Here is a 27,330-nt window from a genome sequence, read left to right on the forward strand (position 1 = left end):
TGTGTTGCAATAAGAAGTACGCTATAAAAAATAAATTAAATAAGTAGTGCAAAAAGTGCGATAGTGTTAAGGTCCATTCAGAAACCTGATGGTGGAAGGGAAGAAGCTGCAGTGGTGTTTGAAACAAATCAGAGTTCTGGTGTGACCACAAATAGATATCTGGTAAACCTGCTCAGTGACAGAAATTCTTTGGCTTTCTATGTATATCATTGTCGCTCATAGAGCCTTGTTACATGTGAGTTTGTTTCCATGTTTCTCTACATTACAACAGAGACCTCAAAAGAGAGTTTAAAATTTATCTCATTGTAGTGCTATTTATGAAGTACGACCTCATAGTAATCCCAGTCTCACAACTGTATGGTTTATCTTCACATTGCTGGTGACTAAGGCATTTTCTGTTTTCTCTCTCACAGCAAGAGTTAGAAGAGAGCTTGATAGCATATGAGGAGGATGAAGAGGACGGAGCTGACAAGGTAATTATCCAACAAACACCTCTGTTTTCTCTCAGGTGCTAAGGACTTTTGTTTTTCGACCTGATGGAGCTCTGAAGACTGGAAAGGAGTGTTTGAAGTGTTTGAGTACAGATAATTGGAGAGAGCTGTTTATCATCCTAACAACTGTTACTATTTACAATGGGGAAGGGGAAAACCTTTTTGCAGGCCTCGAAGTTAAGCAATTTTTTAATACATGTATGTTGGTGTGGTCATGCAGGTGCAAGTACATTAGAGAAAAAGGTCACCCTCTGTACAAAAGAGAAATGACAAACTTCTGAAGGAGAAAGCTGAGTTTTAGAACTGGTGGCTGGTAAAGATACAGAGTGAATTGCTGAGTGCATCTGAGAAAATAATGAATAAAAAATGAAATACTGTAACAACTGCCAGACATTTAAAATGCCTCTGCAGTTTATTGGAAAGTTTTCCTTATATGTTACTTTGTCATAACTACACAGAGATAGCATTGTACAAGATGATGAGAGGCACAGATCAATTGGACAGCCAGAGACTTTGTCCCAGGGTGGAAATGACTAATATGAGAGGGCATCATTTTAAGGTGATTGGAGGAAAGTTTAGGGATGATGTCAGAGGTAGGTTTTTTTGCATTACTGATGTCAGTGGTGGGTGTAAGGAACAAACTGCCAGAGGTGATACTAGAGGCAGATGCATTAGGAGTCTTTAAGAAACTCTAAGATAGGCACACGGATGATAGAAAAATGGAGGGCTTTGTGGGAGGGAATGGTAGATGGATCTTAGAGTAGGCTTAAAGGTCAGCACAACATCATGGGCTGAAGGGCCTGTACAGTGTTGTAGTGTTCTGTGTTCTATCATTTGTATAGATTTGACTGATTTTATTGCTCATAAAGAATAAAAGATGCTAATTATAATAATTACATAGCAGAAAAAGAATGCTACTGAAGAATTAGAGAAGGAAATAAGCATGCTGTGTTAAAATTGCCCCAGGAATAATCAGAACACACAAGGATAATATAAATAACTAAGGAGATGTGAAGATTGTTTTGGCAATCTATATTACAGGTTACAAACAGTGTGTTTAGAAATTGAGTAATTGCTGTAAGGATGATGGAACACGAATAGGTGCAGAACGATGGACAAAGAGAATGTCAGAATTTCAAAGCTTGGATGCTTTGTAAATCTCCCACGTGAAGCCTGAATGGTTGTGTTCGTCATATAAGCACATGATAAATGATTCGCTTTGTAATGCAAGCTCTTGCTTCTCTTGTACTTATCTACAAGATAGAGTGTGACATTAGAATATTTTCCTTTTTCTGGCAAGAGCTCTTATTCAATCATCAGAAAAATGGAAGTCTGACTTGTAAGTTCTCCTCTGTCTTTTGATAAGATGTTGATATTGTTTGATATTGAGAGGCCATGTCCACTTCTTGCTGCTTCCATCAGGAAGGAGGTTGCATGCCCGAGATTGAGGAACAATTACCCTTCAACCATCAGGATCCTGAATCACTCACCTCAACTCTGAACTGATTCCACAGCCAACACTCACTTCTAAGCACTCTATAGCTCATGTTCTGAATATTAGTTATTGTTTTTTTGTATTTGCCAAATTTGTCACCTTTTGCACATATTTGTTTGTCTTTGTACGTAGTTTTTCATTGATTCTGTGGTGTATCAACTGTGAATCCTCACAAGAAAATGAATCTCAGGGTTGTATTGGGTGACATATATTTACTTTGATAATAAATTTACTTTGTTTGAGTTGCTTCCTGTGGAAGTTAACAAAAAGGGGATTCACAGTATATCAAAGTTTAAAGATAAAGATACATGATTTAATTAAATAGTTCTGTAAGTTTTCACAGCAGCCAATAAGAATTTTTTTCTAAATTTGAACATATTTGCAGGCACTTCAGGATCACTCTCTTATAGCCAATAACTTGTCCAAACATCCTCATGTGTAGAGCTACTAAATTTGACAACTCTATCTAAATGATTATTCAGGTACCTTTAACATGCTAATTAATGCTTTAATGTTCTATTTTGAAATATGATCCCAAAATTAGCAAAAGCACAATACAAAGTGAACAAAAATCACAGTTTTGTCAAAGTAAAATTTATTATCAAAGTACATTCAATGGTTCAACGGTTTGATTTAATATCAGAGAATGTATACAGTATACAACCTGGAATTCTTGCTCTTCACAGGCATTCATGAAACTGAAACAAAAATGCAAAGAATGAATGACAGAAAATGTTAAAATCCCCCGCCGAGAGAGAGATATCACTCAAGTGAAGGTGCCTTCTTTTGACAGCAGCATACATTACCTGTGCTGTCTCAATGTTTCAATCTCCCATGATGCCTCAGTCAGTGACTTTGGCGAGAAATTGAGTTGTCCACAGGGTCGCACCATGAAGGCACATGTCTTCCAGGGTGCACCTGGAGGTATCGAAACGCCAGGCTACTTGGCGAGTCCGAGAGTGAGACTGAGAATGTACTGCCCATGGAGAACTGTGCTTTGAGCTACAGCTGCATATCATGGACTCTTACCTTACCAGCCACCTTGAAAAGAGAAAAATAATTTTTTTCCTGAACAGTTTCTCAGGGTTGTACATGGTAACATCTATGTACTTTCATAGTAAATTGACTTTGAACTTTTACTTTGAATGTTTATGTTATCATATACTACTTTGAGATTAATTTTCTTGCAGGCATTTGTAGGAAAATAAATAAATGCGATAACATTTATGAATAACTGTATTTAAACAAAAATATTTAAACAGCCAATATGCAAAAGGAGACACATTGTGCAAATAAATAATACTGGGAACATGAATGAAAAGAGTCCTTGAGAGTGAGTCTGCAGGTTGAGTTGTGAGTGAAGTTATCCATGATGGTTTAGGAGCCTTATATTTGTCATGAACCTGGAGGTGTGGGGCCTAAGGCTTCCGTACCTCCTGCTTGATGGTAGTATTGGGAAGCAAGCATGGCCTGGATGGTGGGGGTCTTTGATGATGGAGGCTGCTTTGCTGCAACAGTGTTCCAATCCTCAGCTTCAGGTTATTCCCTTTACTTATTAAACATTAGTAAGTAATGCTTTTCTCCCCCACCCTTACAGAGTTTGGCAACAGACTAAATCTGAAACCAAGCTTTCAAGTGTTAAGCTGCTTTAGAATGTGCATTCATGTAGCTGAGGCCAATGTTCAAAAATAAATTATTGAAGTATCCTGCCCACCCTGCTCATGGACTATTCGTCTCACTGCCATCAGGGAGGAGGCTGCGTGGCATCCACACCAGGACCACCAGACTCAAAAGCAGTCACTTCCCCAAACAGTAAGGTTGATCAACACATCCGCCCACTAACTCCACCACTACTTAATCTTTCCTGTCAGTCACCTTATGTACAGCCTAGTGACACTTTATGGATGTTCAGTTGATCTATGCATTATGTATTTATGTTTATTGCATTTTTTATTAGTGATCTTTATCATTTTTTGTGCTTCATTAGATCTGGCATAATAATTATTTTGTTCTCCCTTACCCTTGTGTACAGGGAATGACATTAAACGATCTTGAATCTTAAATCTCGAATCTCTGAAACAGCAACCTAGATAAGTGGGAGGTGAAGAATGCATATGGTATGCTGGCCTTCAGTGAGCCCAATACCCAGCAAGAATAGTTAAAAATAACAGTTGAGCGAATCGATATCTGGGTATGGATAGGCTCATTAACACTGACCTCTGAGGAGTAGAATGAGTGGATTCATTATAACAGTGACTTTCCCCAAGCAGGACGGCTGATCAACACCTCCACCCTAACCCTAACTCCTCTCAGTCACCTTTTGTACAATCACTCCTGGTCTAGCATCATTTTATGGACATACAATCCATATTTATAGACTCTATGTGTTTATATTTATCCTTTTTTTATTATTGTGTTCTTTAGTTGTTTTTTTGTGCTGCATGTGATCAGGAGTAACAATTATTTTGTTTTCCATTTCACTGTGTACTGGAAATGACATTTAACGATTATGAATATTCTTGAATACTAACACCCACAAGGTGGTATATATGGAATAAGTTAAGACTTTATTTATCATATTGTTACGTACCCCGTAACTGGGTCACTTACCAGCAAAGATAGAGAGGTCCGTTGAAGTCTGATGGTACTATTTTTAACAGTATTTATTGATAAAAATACACAAAAATAATATCAATGCAAACATACAAATATACGTCATCACTACTAAGTCTAAAAGCGCGGGTATAATAATACTCAATAAGAAATAGCTCTGTCGTTGTCTAGGGGATAATGTATTGTCCGATGGAAATATAAAAGTCACTTTAGTTCATTTAGGCTGCAGCCTTTGGTTGGAGACAAGAGAGAGAGTTTAAAACTTGCCCATTCCTTTTATGATTTCAATCCTTCGAGAGTCGTTGGGGCTGATTTCTCCTTTGTTTTAGCTAAAGCCGTTCTTCCGTGGTAAGGCCCACCAGTTCCGAGGCAAATGGAAAAGGACGCACGTGGCTTTCCACCGGCTTTCGCTATTACGCTGTTACAGGATTTCGAGCGTTTCTTCTGGTGCGTCTGAAGGGGCTGTTCCCACAGACCCTCTTTTATCCTGACTCACGGTGTCTCAGATGTCAGTCAGGTTGGGATGATGCAATCCCTCAACCAACCCCCTCTGATCATTCCCTGAGGGCTTCCATGAAGTACAGTACTCAATACACAATTCCGTCTCCAAGACACAATGGCCGTTTTCCATGGCTTTGTATCGCTGAGGGCCAGGACACATTCCAAACGTCCCTCTCTCTCATTTCCTGGGTCTCCTGACCTGAATTAATAGCGATCATGCGATTCTCAAAAAGGAGGGGGCTACTTTGGACCCTTCGGCCCCTCAGAGTTGGGCACAGGCGTAACAATATAAACATGTAACAATTACAGCACGGAAACAGGCCATCTCGGCCCTTCTAGTCTGTGCTGAACACTTACTCTCACCTAGTCCCACTGACCCGCACTCAGCCCATAACCTTCCATTCCTTTCCTTATCCAGAAGGAAATTATTGTTGCGACATTGCTCAGTCAGAAATACATATACAGTACATTATGATACAAAATGTTAGCATTGACATATGAAAAAGAATACAAAATGTGCATTAAAAAATAATAGTGCGAAGTACAGATGTGCCATGAAGCCATATACTTAAGGAGAAGTTGTAGAGTGTTATAGCCACAGGGAAAAAGGATCTCCTATGGCGTTTGGTGTGCACCTTGGTGGAATCAGTCTGTGACTAAAGGTGCTCCTCGGTTTGTCCCATGTGTCATGGAGTGGGGTAAGAGGGATTGTCCGTAATACTTCATAGCTTCTACAGCATCCTCCTCTCACACAACTACTTGGGAATCCAGTTCCACCCCCAGAACAACAGAACCAGTCTTCCTGATGAGCTTATCAATCTTCTTGGTGTCAGCTGCTTTCACCCTGCTGCCCCAGCAGACTATGGCAGAGAATAGAATGCTGGCCACCACTGAGTTGTAGAACATCTGCAACATAGACTACAGGCGTTGAATGACTAGAGCGTCCTCAGAAAGTATAGTCAGCGCTGTTTCTTCTTGTATAGAGCCTCTGTATTTTTAGACTAGTCCAGATGAGTTCCTGAGTGTTTCTAGTCCTGGAGTACTTCCACATCCGTTGCCTTGATGGAGGTGAGAACTCAGGGGTGTTTTCACCTTCCTGAAGTCCACCACCAGTTCCTTTGTCTTAATGTATTGAGCTGCAGGTGATTCGGCCCACACCCCTCAACCAAGTTGTCCACCACTCTTCTGTACTCAGCCTCTCGACCCCGGCTGATACAGCCCACAGCTGCTGGATCATTCTACAACTTCTGCAGGTGGCAGGGCTCAGAGTTGTATCTGAAGCCCGAGGTGTAGATGGTGAACAGGAAGGAGGACAGGACAGTCCCCTGAGGTGCCCCTGTGCTGCTAACGACAGTATCTGATACATAGCTCTGCAACCTCACATACTGTAGCCATCTGGACAGGTAGTCTGTAATCCAGGACACCAGTGGAGCATCCACCTGCATCTCTGAGCTTGCTCCCTATTAAAGCATGTTGTATGGTGTTAAAAGCACTGGAGAAATCAAAGAACATGATTCTCACAGTGCTACCTGGCTCATCCAGATGAGTGTAAGCCGTTGAAGCAGGAAAATAATAGCGTTCTCAGTAATATGTGCTCAGTAAGCAAACTGCAGTGGCTCTTGTGATGGATTTGCAGTAGTCCGGAGAAATGTCAGGACGTGTCTTTCTAATGATTTCATAACATGTGAGGTCAGTGCCACTGGTCTGCTGTCACTGGGCATGGTGGGACATGTCTTCTTGGGTACTGGAACGAGGCTGAATGATTTCAAAAGCACAGGGACCCTCTCTAGGCTCAGGCTCAGATTAAAGATGTATTGAAAGACTGCACCCAGATGAGTAGCACACACCTTGAGAACCCTTGGGCTGATGCTGTATGGGCCTATAGCCTTGCCTGGGTGAAGTCTGATGAGATCTCTCCTTACTTGCTCAGCAGTGACAGTCCATGTGCCATTAGCTCTCCAGTGTCCTTGGAGGGAAGTGGAGGGCAAAGGTTGAGCGGAGTGGAGCTGGGGTGGCTGGGTTGTAGAGGGGTAAACAAAAGCCTCCTCATCAGCTGTTGATCCTGTCCAGGTCCCCTGGTCTCTGGTCTTTTTGTACCCTGTAATCGTTTTCGTACTACTACACACATCCTTTGTGTTGTGCTACTGTAGTTTCCTCTCCAGCTTCATCTCGTGGCAGTCCTTGCCCTGGGCGATCTTCTCCCTCAGTTCCCTCTGAACCAGCCTGATCTCCTCCCTATCTCCATCTCTGATTGCCCTTTTCTTCCTGTTCAGAATGGCTTTGATGTCTTTGATGATCCAAGGTTTATTGTTTGGGAAATAGCGTACAGTCCTATTTGGAACAGTATAATCCACACAGAAGCTGATGTACCCTGTAATGCATCAATGTTCTCTCCATGTGGACTACAGAGCACCTCCCAGTCAGTCCCTTCAAAGCAGCCCTGCAGGGCCTCATTGGCTTCCTGTGACCATTTCATAACAGACATCTTGATCACAGGTTGCTGCTGGAGTAGAGGCTTGTACAAGACCTGAAGCTGCTCCAGGTTATGACTGATCTGCCAAGGTGGGGAGGGCTATGGCACTATATGTGTCCTTAGTATTTTCATATAGCAGATCCAGTGCCGGCAGCCAGGTCACTGGCTGGCACTAGTAGCTTTATGCGAAGCTCTACATTACCATGCTCCCTAACTTCTCCCTTCTTTATGCAGGGGGTGGTGAGCGTGTGGACTGAGCTGCAGAAGAAGTGGCTGAGGCAGATACAGTAGTATCTTTAAAGAAGCACTTGGATCTCCGTTGAGGAGTAGGGCTTAGAGGGTTACGGGAAATTGGGACTAACTGTGTGGGCATTGTGTGCTGTATTGCTCTATGATGATGTCGTGCAGGTGAGGATGAACAGGTTCACTGGCAGTGGGTCAGATAATTTAACTGACAGGCAGCAAAAAGCTTGGGGTCATCTTGCAGGCTAAACAAGAGACTTATGCAAAGCAGTCACCTTTTATTCACTAGATATAACCTTTTTAATGGAGATGGCATCTTAAGCAGTAAATACTGAATATTAAACTGAAAAAAGTTCAAGTTCAGTTTATCACCTCTCCCTGATGCCCCTCCTCCTTCCTTTTCTCCTATGGTCCTTTTCCACTCACCTGGCTTCTAGCTTGTCCTCCTTCCCCTCCTCCCACCTTTTCCTTCTAGTGTCTTTCCCATTGCTTTCTAATCCCATAGAAGGGTCTTGGACCAAAGCATCGAACGTTTACTCATTTCCATAAATATTGCCTACCTTCTGAGTCCTTCCAGCATTTTGTGTGTTGTAGTTGTAGTCTGGGTACAATTTTTGATTTTTAATTAATGTCAGCATTATTTTTTTCTCCTAAGAGAGAGATTGAGAAGTTGAGAATTAGAAAAAGTCAGACACAGACCATATGGGAAATCTGGAAATTGGTAGCAAAAGTTGATCTTTTTTCCAGCTTGGAGCAAGAGAAGGAAGTGTATTTGTATACAAGAAAGAAAGACTGATGTCAGGATCTGAGTGGGAAATGACTTTGTATACCAGAAAGAAAGAGTGCAGTTGGGACCTCAAATCACTCAGCCAAAAGAAAATCTAATTAATATGTATAAAATAAGCATAATCGTAAAGTATGCACTCTCTAGAAGTGCAATTGATTCATTTGTATAAAGAAATATCAAAAGCAAACATCAGATATATTCATATATAATATCTACTGTTTATTGGGACAAACATTTCTCCTCAGTTACATGCCCGAAAGCGGGATAATGCAGTGTATGTTCTGCACTTCCATAAAATCTGATTTCAGTGAAGGTGAATTTCAGAAACACAACATCTAACCTTTATTCTATTCTATATTTAATGCATGCAATTACAAATAAATATCTAGCCTGCAGCATAAATACTTATTAACTCCTTTGTGAAATTATCATTAAGGGAAAAGAGATGAAGGTTTTCTGGAGCACTGATTCACACTCTTCCAATCTATTCCATATCATAACCAATTACAAATGGCAACTTGTCCCTTTATCTGCTTCCATGGTCCATTCTTCTCTTGATTATCATTTCATTTGTGATATTAATTTTAATGAAACTGTTAACATGCATGGAAGACCTGTGCTTTGTCTATAATGGAATCTGGCAATGGATTTATAAATATAGCATTTATTCACCATGATCAAAAGCAATAGATTACAAAGCTCTTATGTTTGAGCATACATTAAGAGTGGCACACATATATCACATTGTAGCGTGATGATGTATGCAATTAACATTTTTTCATATAACCTGTAATTAATTATTTAAACTAACAAGAATGCTCAAACAATATATACATTACTCAAATATTATTGAAATGTGAAATACACAACAAAACTTCACACTTGCTGCCCGTGACTCTGAAGGGGCTGTTTTCCCTTTTTACAAGCATTGTGATTTTCTTCCTGTAGGTTCACAATAAATTGAAGCTCGCTGTGGGACAAATTTGTCTGTTCTATTGCAAGCAGCTCAAAACTCCTTTTCATTATTCCTGTGTTTGTTCAAGCTGAAAAATATTAAGGTCAGGTCAGAGGCTTTTTAAAAGATGAAAGTAAAAGATTAATAAATGTGCCAGAGCCTCATTCTAATTGAAGCTGAAGCATAAACTGCAAGGATGTGAAATATGTCCCAGATGTTTAACCTCGGCCTGTGCCTCTGCAGGGCCCTTGCAGCACAAGGCACCCATTAGCCGTGTAACCTTTGTACTCAGGGGTAAATGGGGTATTACATGGCACAGAACTCGCACACCTGTTTCCCATTCAATAAGGACCCCTCTTGGGCGTCGGATAAGCCCCTGCATGTGTTTCCATTTAGCAGATTATTGGCTGATGGTGAAAAGTGTCTTTCTTGGAGCCAATGTAGATATTAGTCGCTTAGTCACAATGAAAGGGCAACTCAGTGGCTAATTGATGAGTGCTGGCTTCATAACTGGTATAGGTAATGGAAAAAGGGAACTTCTGTTTTCAGAACTGTGCACAGGTTAGTTTAAATTTATAGCTATTAGAATGAAAAATTCTGTGTGGCAGAAAATATATAATATAATTAATGGACTTAATTATGTTGTAAGCACTTATATTTTTGCGTCAATTGTGTTATGAGTATGGTGTTGTAGCTACATTATATGAGGCACAGTACTGTGCAAAAGTTTTCCACACACACACACACACACACAGGTAGGGTGTCTAAACATTTTTGCACGGTACTGTATTGGTTAACATAGAGTGGAGAGCAGGTTTGTAAATCTGGTGGGAGCAGAGGATGTTGAGAATGGCAAGGGTGGAGGAGTGTGGGACAGGTGGCAGGGAGGGAGTGTGGAGCAGGTGCAGACACAACCAACCCTGAGACATCAAGCAAGGCTGTTGATTCTAAACAATTGGTTTATTGATTACAGAATGTCTCTCTTGTGCTTCCTGCTCCCTTCCCCTTTTTCTAACCATGATTCCCCTCTCCCTGCTCCCTTCCCAATCTTAGTCCACAAGAGAGACCCAGATCAGAATCATATTTATCATCACTCACATATGTCATGAAATGTGTTTTTTTTATGGCAGCAGTACAGTGCAATACATAAAATTACTACAGTCCTGTGCAAGAATCTTATGCACCCCAGCTGTATATACTATATGTGCCTCAGACATTTACACAGAGCGGTACATTAAAATACATTAATCCTATACACCATGCAACCTGCTAAATAAACACCCAAATAATTAGCAGATGACTTTGGCAATTTTACTGTTTGTTGTAGTTTTCTGGATTATTTGTTATTCTATTTTGGGGCCTTTTATTGTTGTATTCACTTTTCTCTCTATCTTTTGTACACCTTGATAAGGTTTTAGGCCTTTGGACGTTGGTTAATATTGCCAGCTTTCCAGAAACCTATTACTAAAACACAGCTGAACTGCCTAAGCTTGAGGGCACTGTAGTTTGTTCAATTTGACGCTCTTCTAAACTTTTAGACTGCTGCCACGTACCCACAGAGGTCTGTATGTCACCATTTCAATTGGCGTGAAATAAGAAGGTTTTCAGTATGACATAGGAAACATTGGATCATCAAAAGGTTGAGCAAGTGTGCCTGGTTGGGCTGGATAGTCTATCTTTTAAGTTGCCCACACTAGATGCCCAAAACAAACTGATCGTATCAAGGGCATTTGTAGATTTGTGCCTGATACTCAACTTCATGGGTGGCAGGGTGGAGATTCATCTCTACCAAAGGAGGTATAAGGCTCTCCTTCCCTCCACTAACCTGCAGGCAAGGGGTAGCACCTGCTTAGCCCCCCCCCCCCACCACCTCACCGATCAGGGTCACGTGAAGCCATATGAGCAGGTGGTGGATGGTCATATGAGCAGCTGGTGTATATCACGAGTCCTGGTTATGTGACCAGGAAAAATGTAAACACAAGAGATTCTGCCGATGCTGGAAACCCAGAGCAACACACGCAAAATGCTGGAGGACTCAACAAGTCAAGCCGCATCTATGGAAAAGAATAAACAGTTAACACTTCACTCTGAGACCCTTCATCAGGACTGAGAAGGAAGGGAGAAGACATCAGAATACAAAGGTAGGAGGAGAGGCTGCACATGTTCCTGAATCACTGAGTGTATACCCTTAGACTTCTGTACCTCCTTCCCTGTGGCAACAGGACGGAATTAAAAATCTGGCTGAATCGTGTCACAACAACAACCCCTTACTCAATGTCAGAAAGACCAAGGAGCTGATTATTGACTTCAGGAGTAGGAAATCAGAAGTCCATGAGCCAGTCCTCATCGGAGGATCAGAGGTGGAGAGGGTCAGCAACTTTAAATTCCTCAGTGTTTTGCATTTCAGGGGACCTGTCTGTCCTGGGTGCAGCATGTAAGTGCATTTACAACAAAGGAAACACAGTGCCTCTGCCTCCTTCAGAGTTTGCAAAGATTCAGTTTCACATCTAAATCTTTGACAATGTGTGGTGGAGAGTATATTGACTGGTTTATCGCAGCCTGGTGTGGAAACTCCAGTGCTCTTGTACAAAAAATCCTACAAGAAGTAGTGCATATGGCCCAGTCCGTCTCGGGTAAAACCCCCCTACCACTGAGCACACCTACACCGAACTTCACAAAAAAGCAGCATCCATCATCAGGGGCGCACACCACCCAGGAGATGTTCTCTTCTTGCCTCTGCCATCAGGAAGGTGGTACAGGACTCACACCACCATGGAGATAACTTCACTTCATCACTGAAATGTTCTCACAGCCTATAGATTCACTTTCATCCCACATTCTCGATATTTTTTGCTTATTTATTATTATCATTTCTATCTTTATGCATTTGCACAGTTTATGGATTTTGCACACTGTTTGAATGCCCAGGTCAGTGCGATCTTCCATTGATTCTATTATGGTTATTACTCTATTACGGATGTATTGAATATCCCCACAAGACAATGAATCTCAGGCTTGTATCTGGTGACATATATATTTACTTTGATAATAAATTTACTTTGAACTTTGAACATGTGTTTACCTACTGAAATAACTATACTAAAGTAGCAAGTGTGAACACAGATTTCATGTAAGTTCAGCTGATCACCAATTCTATCCTAATAGATCATTTAATTAGGTTCTGGTTAAAATGGCACCACCAAACACGTGACAGCTCTCTGGCAATCAAAAGTTAAGACATACAACTAAAAACACCTTTTCTGAAGTGTTAAATTATTGCCACAGACAGTGAAGGGGTGAGCGATGGTGAGGTGAGTTTGGGAAAGAGCCGCGATGGTGTGGCATAATTGTTGCCTGTACAAGAGGCCCAGGAGCAAGGTTAGATCACTCTGGGAACCAAAAGAAGTTGGGGCTTGGGCAGAGGAGATTCGGTGCTTGTACATCAGTCCAGGATCGAGGTTGATTTGCTTTGGGGGCTGAGCTGATTTGAAGAGTTGGGGAGTGGCGTCGGGCTGGGCAGTGAAATCTGAGCCCAGAACAAGTCTCTGGGCAGCATGGTCTAGGCCAGGGGTCAGCAACCTTTACCACTGAAAGAGCCACTTGGACCCGTTTCCCACAGAAAAGAAAACACTGGGAGCCGCAAAACCCGTTTGACATTTAAAATGAAATAACACTGCATACAACGTTTTGTTTTGCCTTTATGCTATGTATAAACAAACTATAATGTGTTGCATTTATGAAATTGATGAACTCCTGCAGAGAAAACGAAATTACATTTCTGCATGCAACAAAAACATGTTGACCTCCGAAAAAAAGACGTTGGGTTGAAGGTTACTTTTAAGTAAAATACTCAACGTCTATTTGAGTCCTTCTTGTATTTATGAAAAACGCCAAACTTAAATTTGCCGCCAGCAGCAAACCAAAAATAACGTCAGCCAGCTGTCAACCTGAAAAATAAAAGGACTATTTCACTGAACAATGAAAGCATATGAATATACGTAAAATAATAGGCAATTAAAATATTTATCATCCTTGTTCAGGTTGACTCACACCTGACAATGCAGTCGTATTCAGTAGGGATGGATCGATGCTTAGGGGAGTGACCAGGAAGGATAATGTGTTTTTTTCCTCTCTGAACTCACAGAAGCGTTTCCCAAACGATGTTTGCATTGCGATGATTGCCCAATGTAAATACTCCGAATTTATCATGTCGTGACCTTTTTTGAACTCTCTCAAATTGGGGAAGTGAGACAATGTGCCTTTCTGTAAATCTCTGGCAAGCAACGTCAACTTGCGCTCGAATGCCAAAACATCCTCCAACATGTGCAGGGCTGTACGTCCTTACCCCGTTGAAGAGCTGTGTTCAGCGTGTTCAGGTGCGCTGTTATGTCTACCATGAAGTGTAGCTTTTCCAGCCACTCTGGCTGTTCCAGCTCAGGAAAGGTGAGCCCTTTGCTGCCCAGGAAAGTTTTCACTTCTTCCAGACACGCGACAAAGCGTTTCAGCACCTCCCCTCTGGACAGCCAGCGATAAAAACACGTTGTAGCGGTTGCTACACGCAGTCAGTAAACTGCAGTCAAAGATAGCTTTATTCGAACTAAACAGCCTTGCTTTTAAGCCTCCCTCAACCCGCCCCCCATGGGCGCGGATGCTGCAAAAGACACGTACTCACAAACCCCCGTAGGCTATCTCCCTTAGCCTGAACGCTGGCTAATTGTGAGCCGGTTCGGATGTGTCAGGAAATGGGTCGCCACAAAGTCTTATTTAGATTGTACAAGATCACCATAATCTTCAAATTTAGATTTACATTTCAAAAACTAACAAACTAACATAAAATACATTTTAATTAAATACTGACCATGTAGCGGTGTGCTACACGCAGCGCTAAAATTACGACACGGAGTCGGTAACTGCAGTCGAAGGAAAAAACTTTATTCGAAATCTTCAGCCTCACTTTTAAGCCTCCCTCAACCTGCCCCCCATGGCGCAGAGGCTCCAAAGCTCTGTGCTCGCAAACCCCCGTAGGCTATCTAATTGTGAGTCGGTTCGGATGTGCCAGGAAAAGGGTCGCCACAACCAATTATTTCCCAAAGCAACAGGGAGCCGCAGCACAGACGTAAAAGAGCCACATGCGGCTCCGGAGCCGCGGGTTGCCGACCCCCGGTCTAGGCCCAGAGCCTTTCTCTGCCATGGTGCTCGGTTCTTAGTATGTGATACGATACACTGTTCAGACAGTTCAAAATGCCTGCCCAGCTTGGAGGTGAGAACCAATTTTCACTCCTCTCTCCAGGGCAACGGAGCCTTTCACTGTTCCATTGTTTGGTCACTTTAAATAGCATCTCAGATGGACTAAAAAAGCAGGGTGTCTGGATCTGGGCTGGCAGATGATTTTGCTGGCTTTCCACGACGGTAACTCCCCTCTCTCCATGGTGCTGAGACTATGAAGACCATCACGGCTGCTATGCTGCATGCCCACTAATTGTGATGAACTGATAATGAGGCTTTGGGCTTCCTCCAGGCTGCTCCAGGGTTCAGTTCTGAGGATTTAGTTTTTGGTTTGGATTGTTGTCGTCCACTTCAATAGCTCGCAAGTTTTGTGTCTTTTTTTTAATTTTCTCTTGCATATCAGGTGTTGCTCTTTTTTTATTCCTTTTTTTCAATTAGGATTTTTTGGGTTTCCTGCTTTGACTACCTGTGAGCAAACGGATCTCAAGGCTGTATAACTTATACATTCTTTGATAATAAATGTACTCTGAATCTTTGAAATACACTGATGTCTCCCTCTCTTCACCTTCTGAAAAAGTGTGAAGTGATTCAAGTTGGTAAGTCAAATTTGAAGGCAGAATACAGGGTTAATGACTAGATTCTTAACAGTATGGAGGAATAGAGAGATCTTGGGGTCCATGTCCATGGATACCTTGATGTTACTATGCAAGTTGATTGGGTGATTAAGAAGACTTATGGTGTACTGACCTTTATTAGTCAGTGAATTGAGTTCAAGAGCCTCAACGTAATGTTACAGCTCTATAAAACAACGGTTAAACCACACCTAGAATATTGTGTTCAGTTCCAGTCATCTCATAGGAAGGATGTGGAAACTTTGGAGAGGAGACTTAACAGTATACGTTCTGAATTAGAGAGCATGTCACATAAAAAGGTTGAGCAAGCTGGGGCTTTTCTCTTCAGAGAGGAGAAGGCGACTTTATAGAAGTGTACAAGATGATAGGTAGAGTGAACGGCCAGAGACTTTATTTCTAGGTGGAATGGCATAACTTTAAGGTGCTTGGAGGGAAATATTGTGGGAATGTGAGAGATAGGCTTTTTACACAGATTGGTAGGTGCGTTGAATGGGCTGCCAGGCATGGTGGTAGAGGCAGGTACATTAGGGACATTTAAGAGACACTAACACATGCATACAGATAAAATGAAAATGGAGAGTTACAGTGCCTATAAAAAGTATTCACCCCACCCCCTGGAAGTTTTCATGTTTTATTGTTTTACAATGCTGAATCAAAGTGGATTTAATTTGGCTTCTTTGTCACTGATTAACAGAAAAAGACTTCTTGTGTCAAAATGAAAACAGAGCTCTACAAAGTGATCTAAATGAATTACAAATATAAAACACAAAATAATTAATTGCATAGTCGTCATTATGGCTAGCTCTCAAGTTCAAGGATGATGGTCTTCATTCTGTTGATCTATTTATGGGTTCTCAAGTGGCTTATGAGTCCAATCATGGCTTTGAAAGTTCTTCCGCATACAGGAAAGGTTGTTCCAGATGGCAGATCGGGCTTTGGTTGTTGCTGCCTCTCTTTCCATTTTCTTCTCTTTTCTTCTAATTCTGCACAACTGTTGGCTTCAAAAGTTGCTGTTCCTTCTCAGATGATGGCTTGCCAGAGTTTCCTGTCCTTGGCATTGGTTTCCCAATTGCTGATGCCAATGTTACATTTCTTCATGTTGGCTTTTAAGACGTCTTTGAATCTCCTCTGTTGTCCGTCCCTTTTACATTTGCCTTCTTTAAGCTGGGAGTAGAAGATTTGTTTCGGCAAACGTTTGTCTTTCATCCGAACAACATGACCGCTCCATCTTAGTTGGCTCTTGATGACGTAGGCTTCAATGCTTTTTGTTTTTGCTTCATTTAGCATGCTGACTTTGGTTCTTCCATCTTCCCAGCTGATACTTATGATGTTTCAAAGACAGCGTTGATGGAACTTTTCATGTGCCTTCAGATATTGTTGGTATGTTGTCCAGGTTTCTGATGCATACAGGAGCATTGGGATCACCACTGCTTTGTACACTAGCATTTTGCTGTCTGTTCGCAAGTCACGATCATGAAAGACTCTTGTTCAGAGATGTTCCAGCACATTTAAGACGATGTTGGATCTCGTCATTAAGGTCAACATTGGAGGAGAGGTGACTTCCAAGATACAGAAAGTAGTCCACATCTTCCAGGGTTGTTTCTCTAAGTTGAATTGATGATTCTATCTGATTCGTCTCAGTTGGTGACAGTTGGTAGGTGATCCGAGTCTTCTTAAAATTGATGGTAAGTCCAAGTTTCATGTGTGCACGGTTGAAGGCAGTCAGAATCTGTTGTAGGTGGCTTTCTGAAAGAGCTGCAACACTGTTGTCACCTGTGTATTGGAACTTGATGAGGGAACTCGTAGATGTCTTGTTTTCGGACTTGAGACGGGCAAGATTGAAAAGTCTGCCATCTGTTCTGTAGACAATTTTGATTCCTGGGGGTAGGTCGTCCTTGATGATGTGGATGATTGTCACAATGAAGATGGTGAACAAAGTTGTGTCAATCACACATCCCTGTTTTACTCCTGATCTGACTTGAAAAGGCTCACAGTTACTGTTGCTGACCATGACTGTGGCAAGCATGCCATCGTGGAGGACTCTCAGAATGTACTTTTCAGGGCATCTATAGGTGGATAGGACATCCCATAGGAGTTCCCTTGATACCGAGTCAAAGGCCTTGGTGAGGTCGATGAATGCCATGTACAAAGGTTAAAGTTGTTCACGACATTTTTCTTGTAGTTGTTGCATTGTGAAGATCATGTCGATTGTTCCACATGATGGTCTAAAACCGTCTTTGTCTCTGGAAGGATCTTCTTGGCTGAAGACTTGAGCCAGTTGTTCATGATGTGGGTGAAGATCTTTAGTGTTGTTGCTAAGAGGGAAATTCTATGATAGTTTCTGCATTCAGATCGATGACTTTGCTTTTGTAGATAGTAATGATTACTGAGTCTCTAAAATCTGCTGGTACATCTTCATTTATCCAGATCTTGATGAGAAGTTGATGCAGTTGATAATGAAGCAGGTTACCTCCAATTTTGTAGACCTCAGCTGGTATTCCATCGAGTCCAGTGGCCTTGTTGTTTTTCAAGGTTTTGATGGCTTCCTTGACTTCTTCAAGTGTTGGTATTTTGCTTAGGGAGTCGTCAACGGGCTGTTTTGGAATGTTGTTAATCACATTCCTGTCAAATGAGACTGTTTGATTTAGAAGTTCTTGAAAGTGCTCCCTCCATCTAGAATTCATGTCAGCATTGCTCTTCAGAATGGTTGAACCATCTTTGCTTTTGAGAGGAGCTTGACCGTGAGTGGATGGGCCAAAAATAGCTTTAATTGCATTGAAAATGCCTCGAGTGTCATTGGTGTCTGCTAGTTGTTGGATTTCCTGAGCTTTCTTCCTCCAACATTGGTTTTTCAGGTTTTGGGTGCTGTTCTGGGCTGCAGCCCTGCATTCCTGAAAGCTCAATTTTGGTTTCATCAGACCATAGAACCTTATTCCAGCTGACTTCAGAGTCTCCAACATGCCTTCTGGCAAACTCTAGCTGAGACTTCATGTGAGTTTTTCTCAACAGGAGCTTTCTCTTTGCCACTCTCCCATAAAGCTGCACATATCCCACCCACCTACATCCGGGATATATCCTATGCCCTCCACCTCTTCAATAACTTCCAGTTCCCAGGTCCCGACCGCTTCATTTTCACTACGGATGTCCAATCCTTATACACTTCAATTCCCCATCAAGGAGGCCTCAAAGCCCTCCGCTACTTTCTTGATAATAGACCTCACCGGTTCCCCAACACCACCACACTCCTCCAGTTGGTGGAACTGGTACTCACACTTAATAACTTCTCTTTTGGCTCTTCCCACTTTCTTCAGACGAAGGGTGTAGCTATGAGCACTTGCATGGGCCTCAGCTATGCCTGCCTCTTCGTGGGTTATGTGGAACAGACTATGCTCCAAATCTATACTGGTACTGCTCCACAACTTTTCCTTCGCTACATTGACGACTACATTGGTGCTGCTTCCTGCACCCATGCTGAGCTCGTCAATTTCATCGACTTTGCCTCTAACTTTCACCCATCCCACAAATTCACTGTGTCCATCTCGGACAGTTCTCTCCCCTTTCTCGATCTCTCAATCTCTATCTCTGGAGACAGACTGTCCACTGGCATCTTCTATAAACCCACTGACTCTCATAACTACCTCGACTATACCTCTTCCCACCCTGCCACATGCGAAAATGTTATTCCCCTTTCCCAGTTCCTCCGTCTCCACCGCATATGCTCCCAGGATGAGGCTTTCCATTCCAGGACATCTCAAATGTTTTCTTTCTTTAAGAATCGTGGTTTCCCTTCTGCCGTCATCAATGATGCCCTCATCCACATCTCCTCCATTTCCCACACTTCGGCCCTCACCACATCCTCCCGTCACCACAACAGGGACTGAGTTTCCCTTGTCCTCACCTACCATCCCACCAGCCTCCAGATCTCACGTATTATCCTCCAAAACTTCCGCCACCTTCAACAGGACCCCACCACAATGCACATCTTTCCCTCTCTACCCCTCTCCACTTTTTGCAGGGATTGTTCCCTCCGCGGCTGCCTGGTCCACACGATCTCCCACCTGGCACTTATCCCTGCAAGCATAAGTGATACACCTGTCCCTACACCTACTCTCTTACCACCATTCAGGGCCCCAACCAGTCCTTCCAGGTGAGGCAACACTTCACTTGTGAGTCTGTTGGGGTCACCTATTACATTCGGTGCTCCCGGTGCAGCCTCCTCTACATCAGTGAGACCCGACGCAGACAGAGACACCTCCGCTTCATCTGCCACAACAGACAGGATCTCCAGGTTGCCACCCACTTCAACTCTGCTTCACATTCCCATTCGGATATGTCCGTACATGGCCTCCTCTACTGCCATAATGAGGCCAAACTCAGGTTGGAGGAGCAGCACCTCATACACCGTCTGGGTAGTCTGCAGCCCCTTGGTATCAACATCAAATTCTCCAACTTCCGGTAATTCCCTCCCCCTCCCTTCTCCCATCCCACTTTCACTCTGTCTCCTCTTCCAGCTGCCTATCACCCCTCTCATACTTCTTCTACTACCCATAGTGCTTTCCCCTTACATTCCTTCTTCACCTCTCCTGCCTATCTCCTCCCTGCTTCCCCTCCCCCACCCCTTGATCTTTCCTCTAATGAGTTTTTCACCTGGCACCTACCAGCCTTCTCCTTCCCACCCTCCCCCCACCTTCTTTATAGGGCTGCTACCCCCTCCCTCTTCAGTCCTGATGAAGGGTCTCGGCCCGAAACGTTGACTGTTCATTTCCACGGATGCTGCCCGACCTGCTGAGTTCCTCCAGCGTGTTTGTTCGTGTTGATTTGACCACAGCATCTGCAGTGTACTTTGTGTTTCCCATAAAGCTGTGACTGGTGAAGCACCCAAGCAACAGTTGTTGTATGTGCAGTCTCTCCCATTCAGCCACTGATGCTTTTAACTCCTCCAGAGTTGTCATAGGTCTCTTGGTGGTCTCCCTCACTAGTCCCCTTCTTGCACGCTCACTCAATTTTTGAGAATGGACTGCTCTTGGCAGATCTACAGCTTTGTCATATTCTTTCCATTTCTTGATGATTGACTTAACTGTACACCAAGGGATATTCAATGACTTGGAAATGTTCTTGTATTCATCTCCTGATGACCTGTGCTTTTCAATTACATTTTTGTGGAGTTGCTTGGAGTGTTCTTTTGTCTTTATGGTGTGGTTTTTGCCAGGACGCTGACTCACCAGCAGTTGGACCTTCCAAATACAGCTGTATTTTTACTACAATCAATTGAAAGACCTTGAATGTACATGGGTCTCCAAACATAGATCTCTAATTAACTACAAACAAGAGAAAATTTGCAGATGCTAGAAATCCAAGCAACACACACAAAATTCTGGAAGAACTCAACAGGCCAGGCAGCATCTGTGGAAAAGAGTACAGTCGCCGTTTCAGGCCGAGAGCCTTGGGCAGGACTGGAGAGAAAACATGAGGAGTTGGGTGGAGTGGAGAGAGAAACACAGGTTGATAGGTGAAACCAGAAGTGGGTGGGATGAAGTAAAGAGTTGGGTAGTTGACCGGTGAAAGAGATACAGGGGAAATTGAATAGGAAGACAGAAGGCCATGGAAGAAAGGAAAGGTGGGGGGGGGGGGAGTGCCAAAGGGAGGCAGTGGGCAGGCTGGGAGATCAGGTGAGAGAGGGAGAAGGGCATGGACACTGGTGAGGTGGGAGGGGGCATTACCAGAAGTTAGAGACATCAATATTCATGTCACGATGTTGGATGCTACCCAAACAGAATATAAGGTATTGTTTCTTCAACCTGAACATGGCCTCATCACAACAGTAGAGGAGATCATGGGTTAACATATTGGAATGGGAATAGGAATTGAAATTAAAATGTGTGTCCACTGTGAGATCCCGCTTCTTCTGGTGGACAGAGTGTAGGTGTTTGACAAAGCAGTCTCCCAATCTAGGTCGGGTCTCACCGATATACAGGGGGCCACACCGGGAGCATCGGACACAGGTTCACAGGTTGCATTGCCTCACAGGAAGAACTGTTTGGGTCTCTGAATGATAGTGAAGGAGGAGGTGTAGGTGCAGCTGTAGCACTTGTTACACTTGCAAGTATAAGTTCCAGGAAGGGAGATCAGTGGGGTGAGACAAACGGACAAGGGAATCGCTGAGGGAGTGAACCCTGTGGAAAGCAGAAAGTGGGGGGGGGGGGGAGGAAGATGTGCTTGTGTGCTTGTTGGTGATCCCACTGGAGGTAGCAGAAGTTTTGGAGAATTGTGTGCTGGACGTGGAGGCTGGTGGGGTGGTAGGAGAGGACAAGAAGAACCCTATCCCTGGTGTGGTGGCAAGAGGATGGGGTAAGAGCAGACGTGCATGAAATGGAAGAGATGCGGGTGAGGGCAGTGTTGATGGTGGAGGAAGGGAAGCCCCTTTCTTTGAAGAAGAAAAGCGTGAGAAGTTTAAAAAGAAGACTGCTATATCCAGCGGGCAGTGTTCGGAGTGGGCAGCAGAGTAAGAGGCAGCAGACTGGTAGGGCTTTGGCTCAATGGGCTTAGGCGGTAATGAGGCGAGGTAGATTTACCTGTGTTAATTGCAGAAAGGAGGTATGTATATGAGGCCGGTCTTCTGTGCTCAGTGTTAGATTTGGGAGGTCCTGGAGTCTCCCAGTCTTCTGGACGGCCATATCTATATCCAGTGTGTTGAGCTGCAGCTCCTAAGGGACCATATTAGGGAACTGGAGATGCAGCTCAATGACCTTCATCTGGTCAGGGAGAATGAGCAGGTGAGAGAAAGGAGTTAGAGGCAGGTGGTCACACTGGGGCCACTGGAGACAGGCAAGTGGGTCACAGTCAGGAGAGGGAAGGGGAAGAGTCGGGTACTAGAGAATACCCCAGTGATTGTACCCCTTGAAAATAAGTACTCCTGTTTGAGTGCTGTTGGGGGTGGGGGGGACAGCCTACCTGGGGGAAGCAACAGTGGCCGTGCCTTTGGCACAGAGTCTGGCCCTGTAGCTCAGGTGGGTAGGGAAAGGAAGAGGAAGTCAGTAGTGATAGGGGACTATAGTCAGGGGGTCAGACAGGTGGTTCTGTGGACGCAGGAAAGAAACTCGGATGGTGGTTTGCCTCTCAGGTGTGGAGTTTTGCATCGGTATGTTCCAATGAGACAGGGAAGTTATGGTAGGATACAGGAACCGTGGTGTACAATGGCTGTAATAAATCTAGTCAAGAAGAAAAGAAGAGCTTACAAAAGGTTCAGAGAGCTAGGTAATGTTAGAGATCTAGAAGATTATAAGGCTAACAGAAAGGAGCTTAAGAAGGAAATTACGAGAGCCAGAAGGGGCCATGAGAAGGCCTTGGAGGACAGGATTAAGGAAAACCCAAGGCATTCTACAAGTATGTGAAGAGCAAGAGGATAAGACATGAAAGAATAGGACCTATCAAGTGTGACAGTGGAACCAAAGGAGGTGGCAGAGGTGCTTAATGAATACTTTACTTGTAATGGAAAAAGATCTTGGTGATTGTGATGACTTGCAGTGGACTGAAAACCTTGAGCATGTAGATATTAAGAAGGAGGATGTGCTCTTGGAAAGCATCACGTTGGATAAGTCACTGGGACCAGATGAGATGTACCCCAGGCTACTGTGGGAGGTGAGGGAGGAGATTGCTGAGCCTCAGGCGATGATCTTCGTATCATCAATGGGGACGGGAGCAGTTCCGGAGGACTGGAGGGTTGCAGATGTTGTTCCTTTATTCAAGAAAGGGAGTAGAGATAGTCCAGGAAATTATAGACCAGTGAGTCTTACTTCAATGGCTGGTAAGTTGATGGAGAAGATCCTGAGGGGCAGGATTTATGAATATTTGGAGAGGTATAATATGATTAGCAATAGTCAGCATGGCTTTGTCAAGGGCATGTCATGCCTTACGAGCCTAGTTGAATTTTTTGAGGATGTGACTAAACTCATTGATGAAGGAAAAGCAGTAGATGTAGTGTGTATGGATTTCAGCAAGGCATTTGATAAGGTACCCAATGCAAGGCTTATTGAGAAAGGAAGAAGGCATGGGATCCAAGGGGCCATTGCTTTGTGGATCGAGAACTGGCTTGCCCACAGAAGGCAAAGAGTGGTTGTAGATGTGTCATGTTCTGCATGGAGGTCGGTCACCTGTGTGGTGCCGCAGGGATCTGTTCTGGGACACTTACTCTTTGTTATTTTTATAAATGATCTGCAGGAGGAAGTGAAGGGTTGGGTTAGTAAGTTTGCTGATGACATAAAGGAGATTTACAAGGATGTTGCCTGGATTGGAGAGCATGCCTTATGAAAATAGGTTGAGTGAACTTGGCCTTTTCTCCTCGGAGTGACAGAGGATGAGAGGTGTCCTGATAGAGATGGGTAAGATGATGAGAGGCATTGGTCATGTATATAGTCAGAAGCTTTTTCCCAGGGCTGAAATGGTTGCCACAAGAGGGTACAGGTTTAAGGTGCTGGGCAGTAGGTACAGAGGAGATGTCAGGGGTAAGTTTTTTACTCAGAGAGTGGTGAGTGTGTGGAATGGGCTGCTGGCAACGGTGGTGGAGGTGGATACGACAGGGTCTTTTAAGAGACTTTTGGATAGGTACATGGAGCTTAGAAAAATAGAGGGCAATGGGTAAGCCTAGTAATTTCTAAGGTAGGGACATTTTTGGCACAACTTTGTGGGCTGAAGGACCTGTATTTTGCTGTAGGTTTTCTATGTCTCTATCCATTCTGGAATGACAAGTCTTATCCTGAGAGCTGATGTGGTGGGGACTGAGGAATTGGGAGAAGGGGATGGCGTTTTTACAAATAACAGGGTGAGAGGAGGTATAGTCCCAGTAACTAAGAGTCCGTGGATTTGTAATAAACATAAGTTGATAAGCGGTCTTCAATGATAGAGACAGAGATTGTGTAATGGGAGGGAGGTGTCAGAAATGGACCAGGTAAATTTGAGGTCGGATGAAAGATGGAGACTAAGTGGATGAAGTCAGTGAGTTCAGCATTAGTGAAGGAAGCAGGTGCCTCGCTCACCTCATCTCCTCTCCTGCCCATCGCCTCCTCCTGGTGCCCCTCCCCCCTTTTCTTTCTTCCATGGCCTTCTGTGCTCTTCTATCAGATTCCCCCTTCACCAGCCCTCTATCACTTTCACCAACCAACTTCCCTCCCCCTTCAGTCATCTTGTGTTTCTCTCCCCTCCCCCACATTTTAAATCTACCCCTCAGCTTTTTTTCTCCAGTCCTGCCGAAGTCCAGCCCAAAACATCAACTGTACTCTTTTCCATAGATACTGCCTGGCCCACAGAGTTCCTCCAGCTCTTTGTGTGTGTCTGCATTTAACTTATTATGTGACTTCTGAAACCAAATAGCTACACCAATGATAAATGGGTGTTTCATATTTAAGGGTGTGGGGGGGAGTAATACCTACTCAACCAATTATTTTGTTTTTTGATATTTGTAATTAATTTGGATCACTGTAGACATCTGTTTTCACTTTGACATGAAAGAGTCTTTCAGTGTCAAAAAAGCCAAATTGAATCCACTGTTAATCCACAATTAAAATAATAAAACATGAAAACTTGCAAGGTGGTGAATGCTTTTTTATAGGCATTGTATGTAGGAGGAAAACGTTAGACTGATTTTAAAGTAGGTTAATGGGTTGGCACAACATTGTGGGCTGACTTGCCTGTAATGTGCTCTGCTGTCCTATGTTCTATATTAAAATGCCAAAATGTACTAAGAAATCCATGAAAAATATGCAGAGAGCATGATATCTTTGCTAATTTTGATATACAGGATTCCCTGTTGAGACAGGAACATTATGGGAACCCATCTCACTTAGAGCCATAGATCTGTCTTGCAAACGTGTTTTCATCACTGGTCGACCCACTCTCGCTGTTTTCATGTAATTGTAGTGATAGAGGTCAAGTGTTAAGAATACAACATATAAAAACATTTTCTTTGAAAATTATAATTCCAGCTCCCAATTAGAATGTTGCCAGTCTGTGCCACTGCATTTAGGGTACTTTGTTCTGAGGTAATGCTAATATATGGACTATTTCTGAGTAAAATGAGATGACCTCAGCCCGGATATGACTGCAGTTGTTGTAATTTCTTTGACAGCACCAATACCATACTGATGAAATACAGTTAAGAAGGTCCATATGTTATGAACTAGTGCAATACCAGACTGATTCACTACAATGAAACAGGTGAATGCAGTTAATCCAGTGTATGGAGGGTAATAATACTTATAAATCACCAAGTTAGAAATGAAAAATAACATTTATTGGGATGTGAATATAATATTTCAAAGGAACACGTTGCTAATTTCTTGTCCAAAATGTTTATTTTTGTAGAATTGTTGTTAGTGTTAAATTGTATCCACCTCAGCAATTCTGTTGGATTTTTGAGTGGAACAACTGAGAGAGTTTTTGTCTGGATGACATTCACCTGCATGCTCTTTAGATTTTTTATTGCAAGAATTAAATGCAGATGCAAGTCAAGTCTGTGACCAAATCACACTGAATTTGCTTCCTGCCTAGAAATTTTAAACAAAGTTTTAGTTAAATCTTTGATAGGGCAAGTGAAATTGAATGAAGTTATCCCCTTTTGTTCCAAGAACCTGATGGTTGAGGGGTTCTAACTGTTATTGAATCTATTGGTTTGAGTCCTGAGACTCCTGTACCTTCTTCCTAATGGCAAAAGTGAGCATTTCCTGGGTGGTCGGGTGCCTGATGATGGAAGCTGCTTTCCTCTTATAACACTGCATGCAGGTGTACTCAATGGGAGGGAGCACTCGACCTGTGCTGAACTGGAATGTATCCACTACTTTTTGTAGGATTTTCCATTCAGCACTGGTGTTTTCATACCAGGATGTGATGCAGCCAGTCAATATGCTCTTCACTAAACAGCTATAGAAATTGGTCAAATTATTAGCTATCGTGCTAAATCTTCGCAGGCTTCTGAGGAAGTAGAGGCACTACCATACTTTCATCGTAATTGTACTTGCATACTGGGCCTAGCACAGATCCTCTAAAATAATAACACCAAGGAATTTAAAGTTGTTGACCATCTCCACATCTAATCTTTCAATGAGCACTGGCTCATGGACCTCTGGTTTCCTCCATTGGAAGTCAACTATCAGCTCCTTGGTCTTGCCTACATTGAGTAAGAGGTTGTTGTTCTGTCACCACTCAGCCAGATTTCCAATCTCCCTCCTATATGCTGATTCATCACCATCTTTGATTCGGCCTATAACAGTAGCAGTGTCAGAAAACTTGAATATGCAATTGGAGCTGTGCTTAGCCATGCAGTCTTAAGTGTAAAGTGAGTAAATCAGGAGGGCAAGCACAGAACCTTGTGTTACTTCTATGCTGATGGAGATTGTGGAGGAAGTGTTTATTGACAATCCAAACAGACTGTGGTCTACAAGTGAGGAAATCGAGGATCCAATTGCACAAGGAGGTATTAAAGTCAAGGTCTTGAAGGACTCCTTCCCCCTTCCTTTCCAGTCCTGCTGAAGGGTCTTGGCCTGAAACGTTGACTGTTTACTCTTTCCCATAGATGCTGCCTGAGCTGCTGAGCTCCTCCAGCATTTTGTGTGGATTTCCAAAGCCTTCAGATTTTCTCATGTTTGCCCACTTCAACCACATCCTCTGGCATATAACAAAGTGGTCAATGATGGTATATATGACCATAATTTTGTTTTATAGGAAAGAACTCCTGGTTCAGTTATGTATCTCATAGGAGGAAGGTAGCCATCCTCGTTCACTTTGACCTGAATATGACTCTAGATTTGCAGATAAGAACATAAGTTGTAAGAGCAGAATTGGGCCACTTAGCTCTTTGAGTATAACATAGGCAGAGTTATTGATCGTGATGACCGTTATCAGGAAACATTTGGAGGAATATGGC

At 43.0% G+C, this 27,330-nt stretch overlaps 1 protein-coding gene across 1 annotated transcript in view; it reads left to right on the forward strand.

Moving 5' to 3' along the window:
• The window catches only part of LOC132393891 (multiple C2 and transmembrane domain-containing protein 1-like), a 600,107-nt gene that overhangs the window by 481,536 nt on the left and 91,241 nt on the right, over positions 1–27,330 (forward strand). Inside the window, exon 18 of the mRNA XM_059969303.1 lies at positions 414–473. Coding sequence (XP_059825286.1) covers positions 414–473 — 60 coding nt within the window. The remainder of the gene's footprint in view (positions 1–413; positions 474–27,330) is intronic.

This window comes from Hypanus sabinus, chromosome 5 (assembly GCF_030144855.1).
Source record: "Hypanus sabinus isolate sHypSab1 chromosome 5, sHypSab1.hap1, whole genome shotgun sequence".
Lineage (NCBI taxonomy): Eukaryota > Metazoa > Chordata > Chondrichthyes > Myliobatiformes > Dasyatidae > Hypanus > Hypanus sabinus.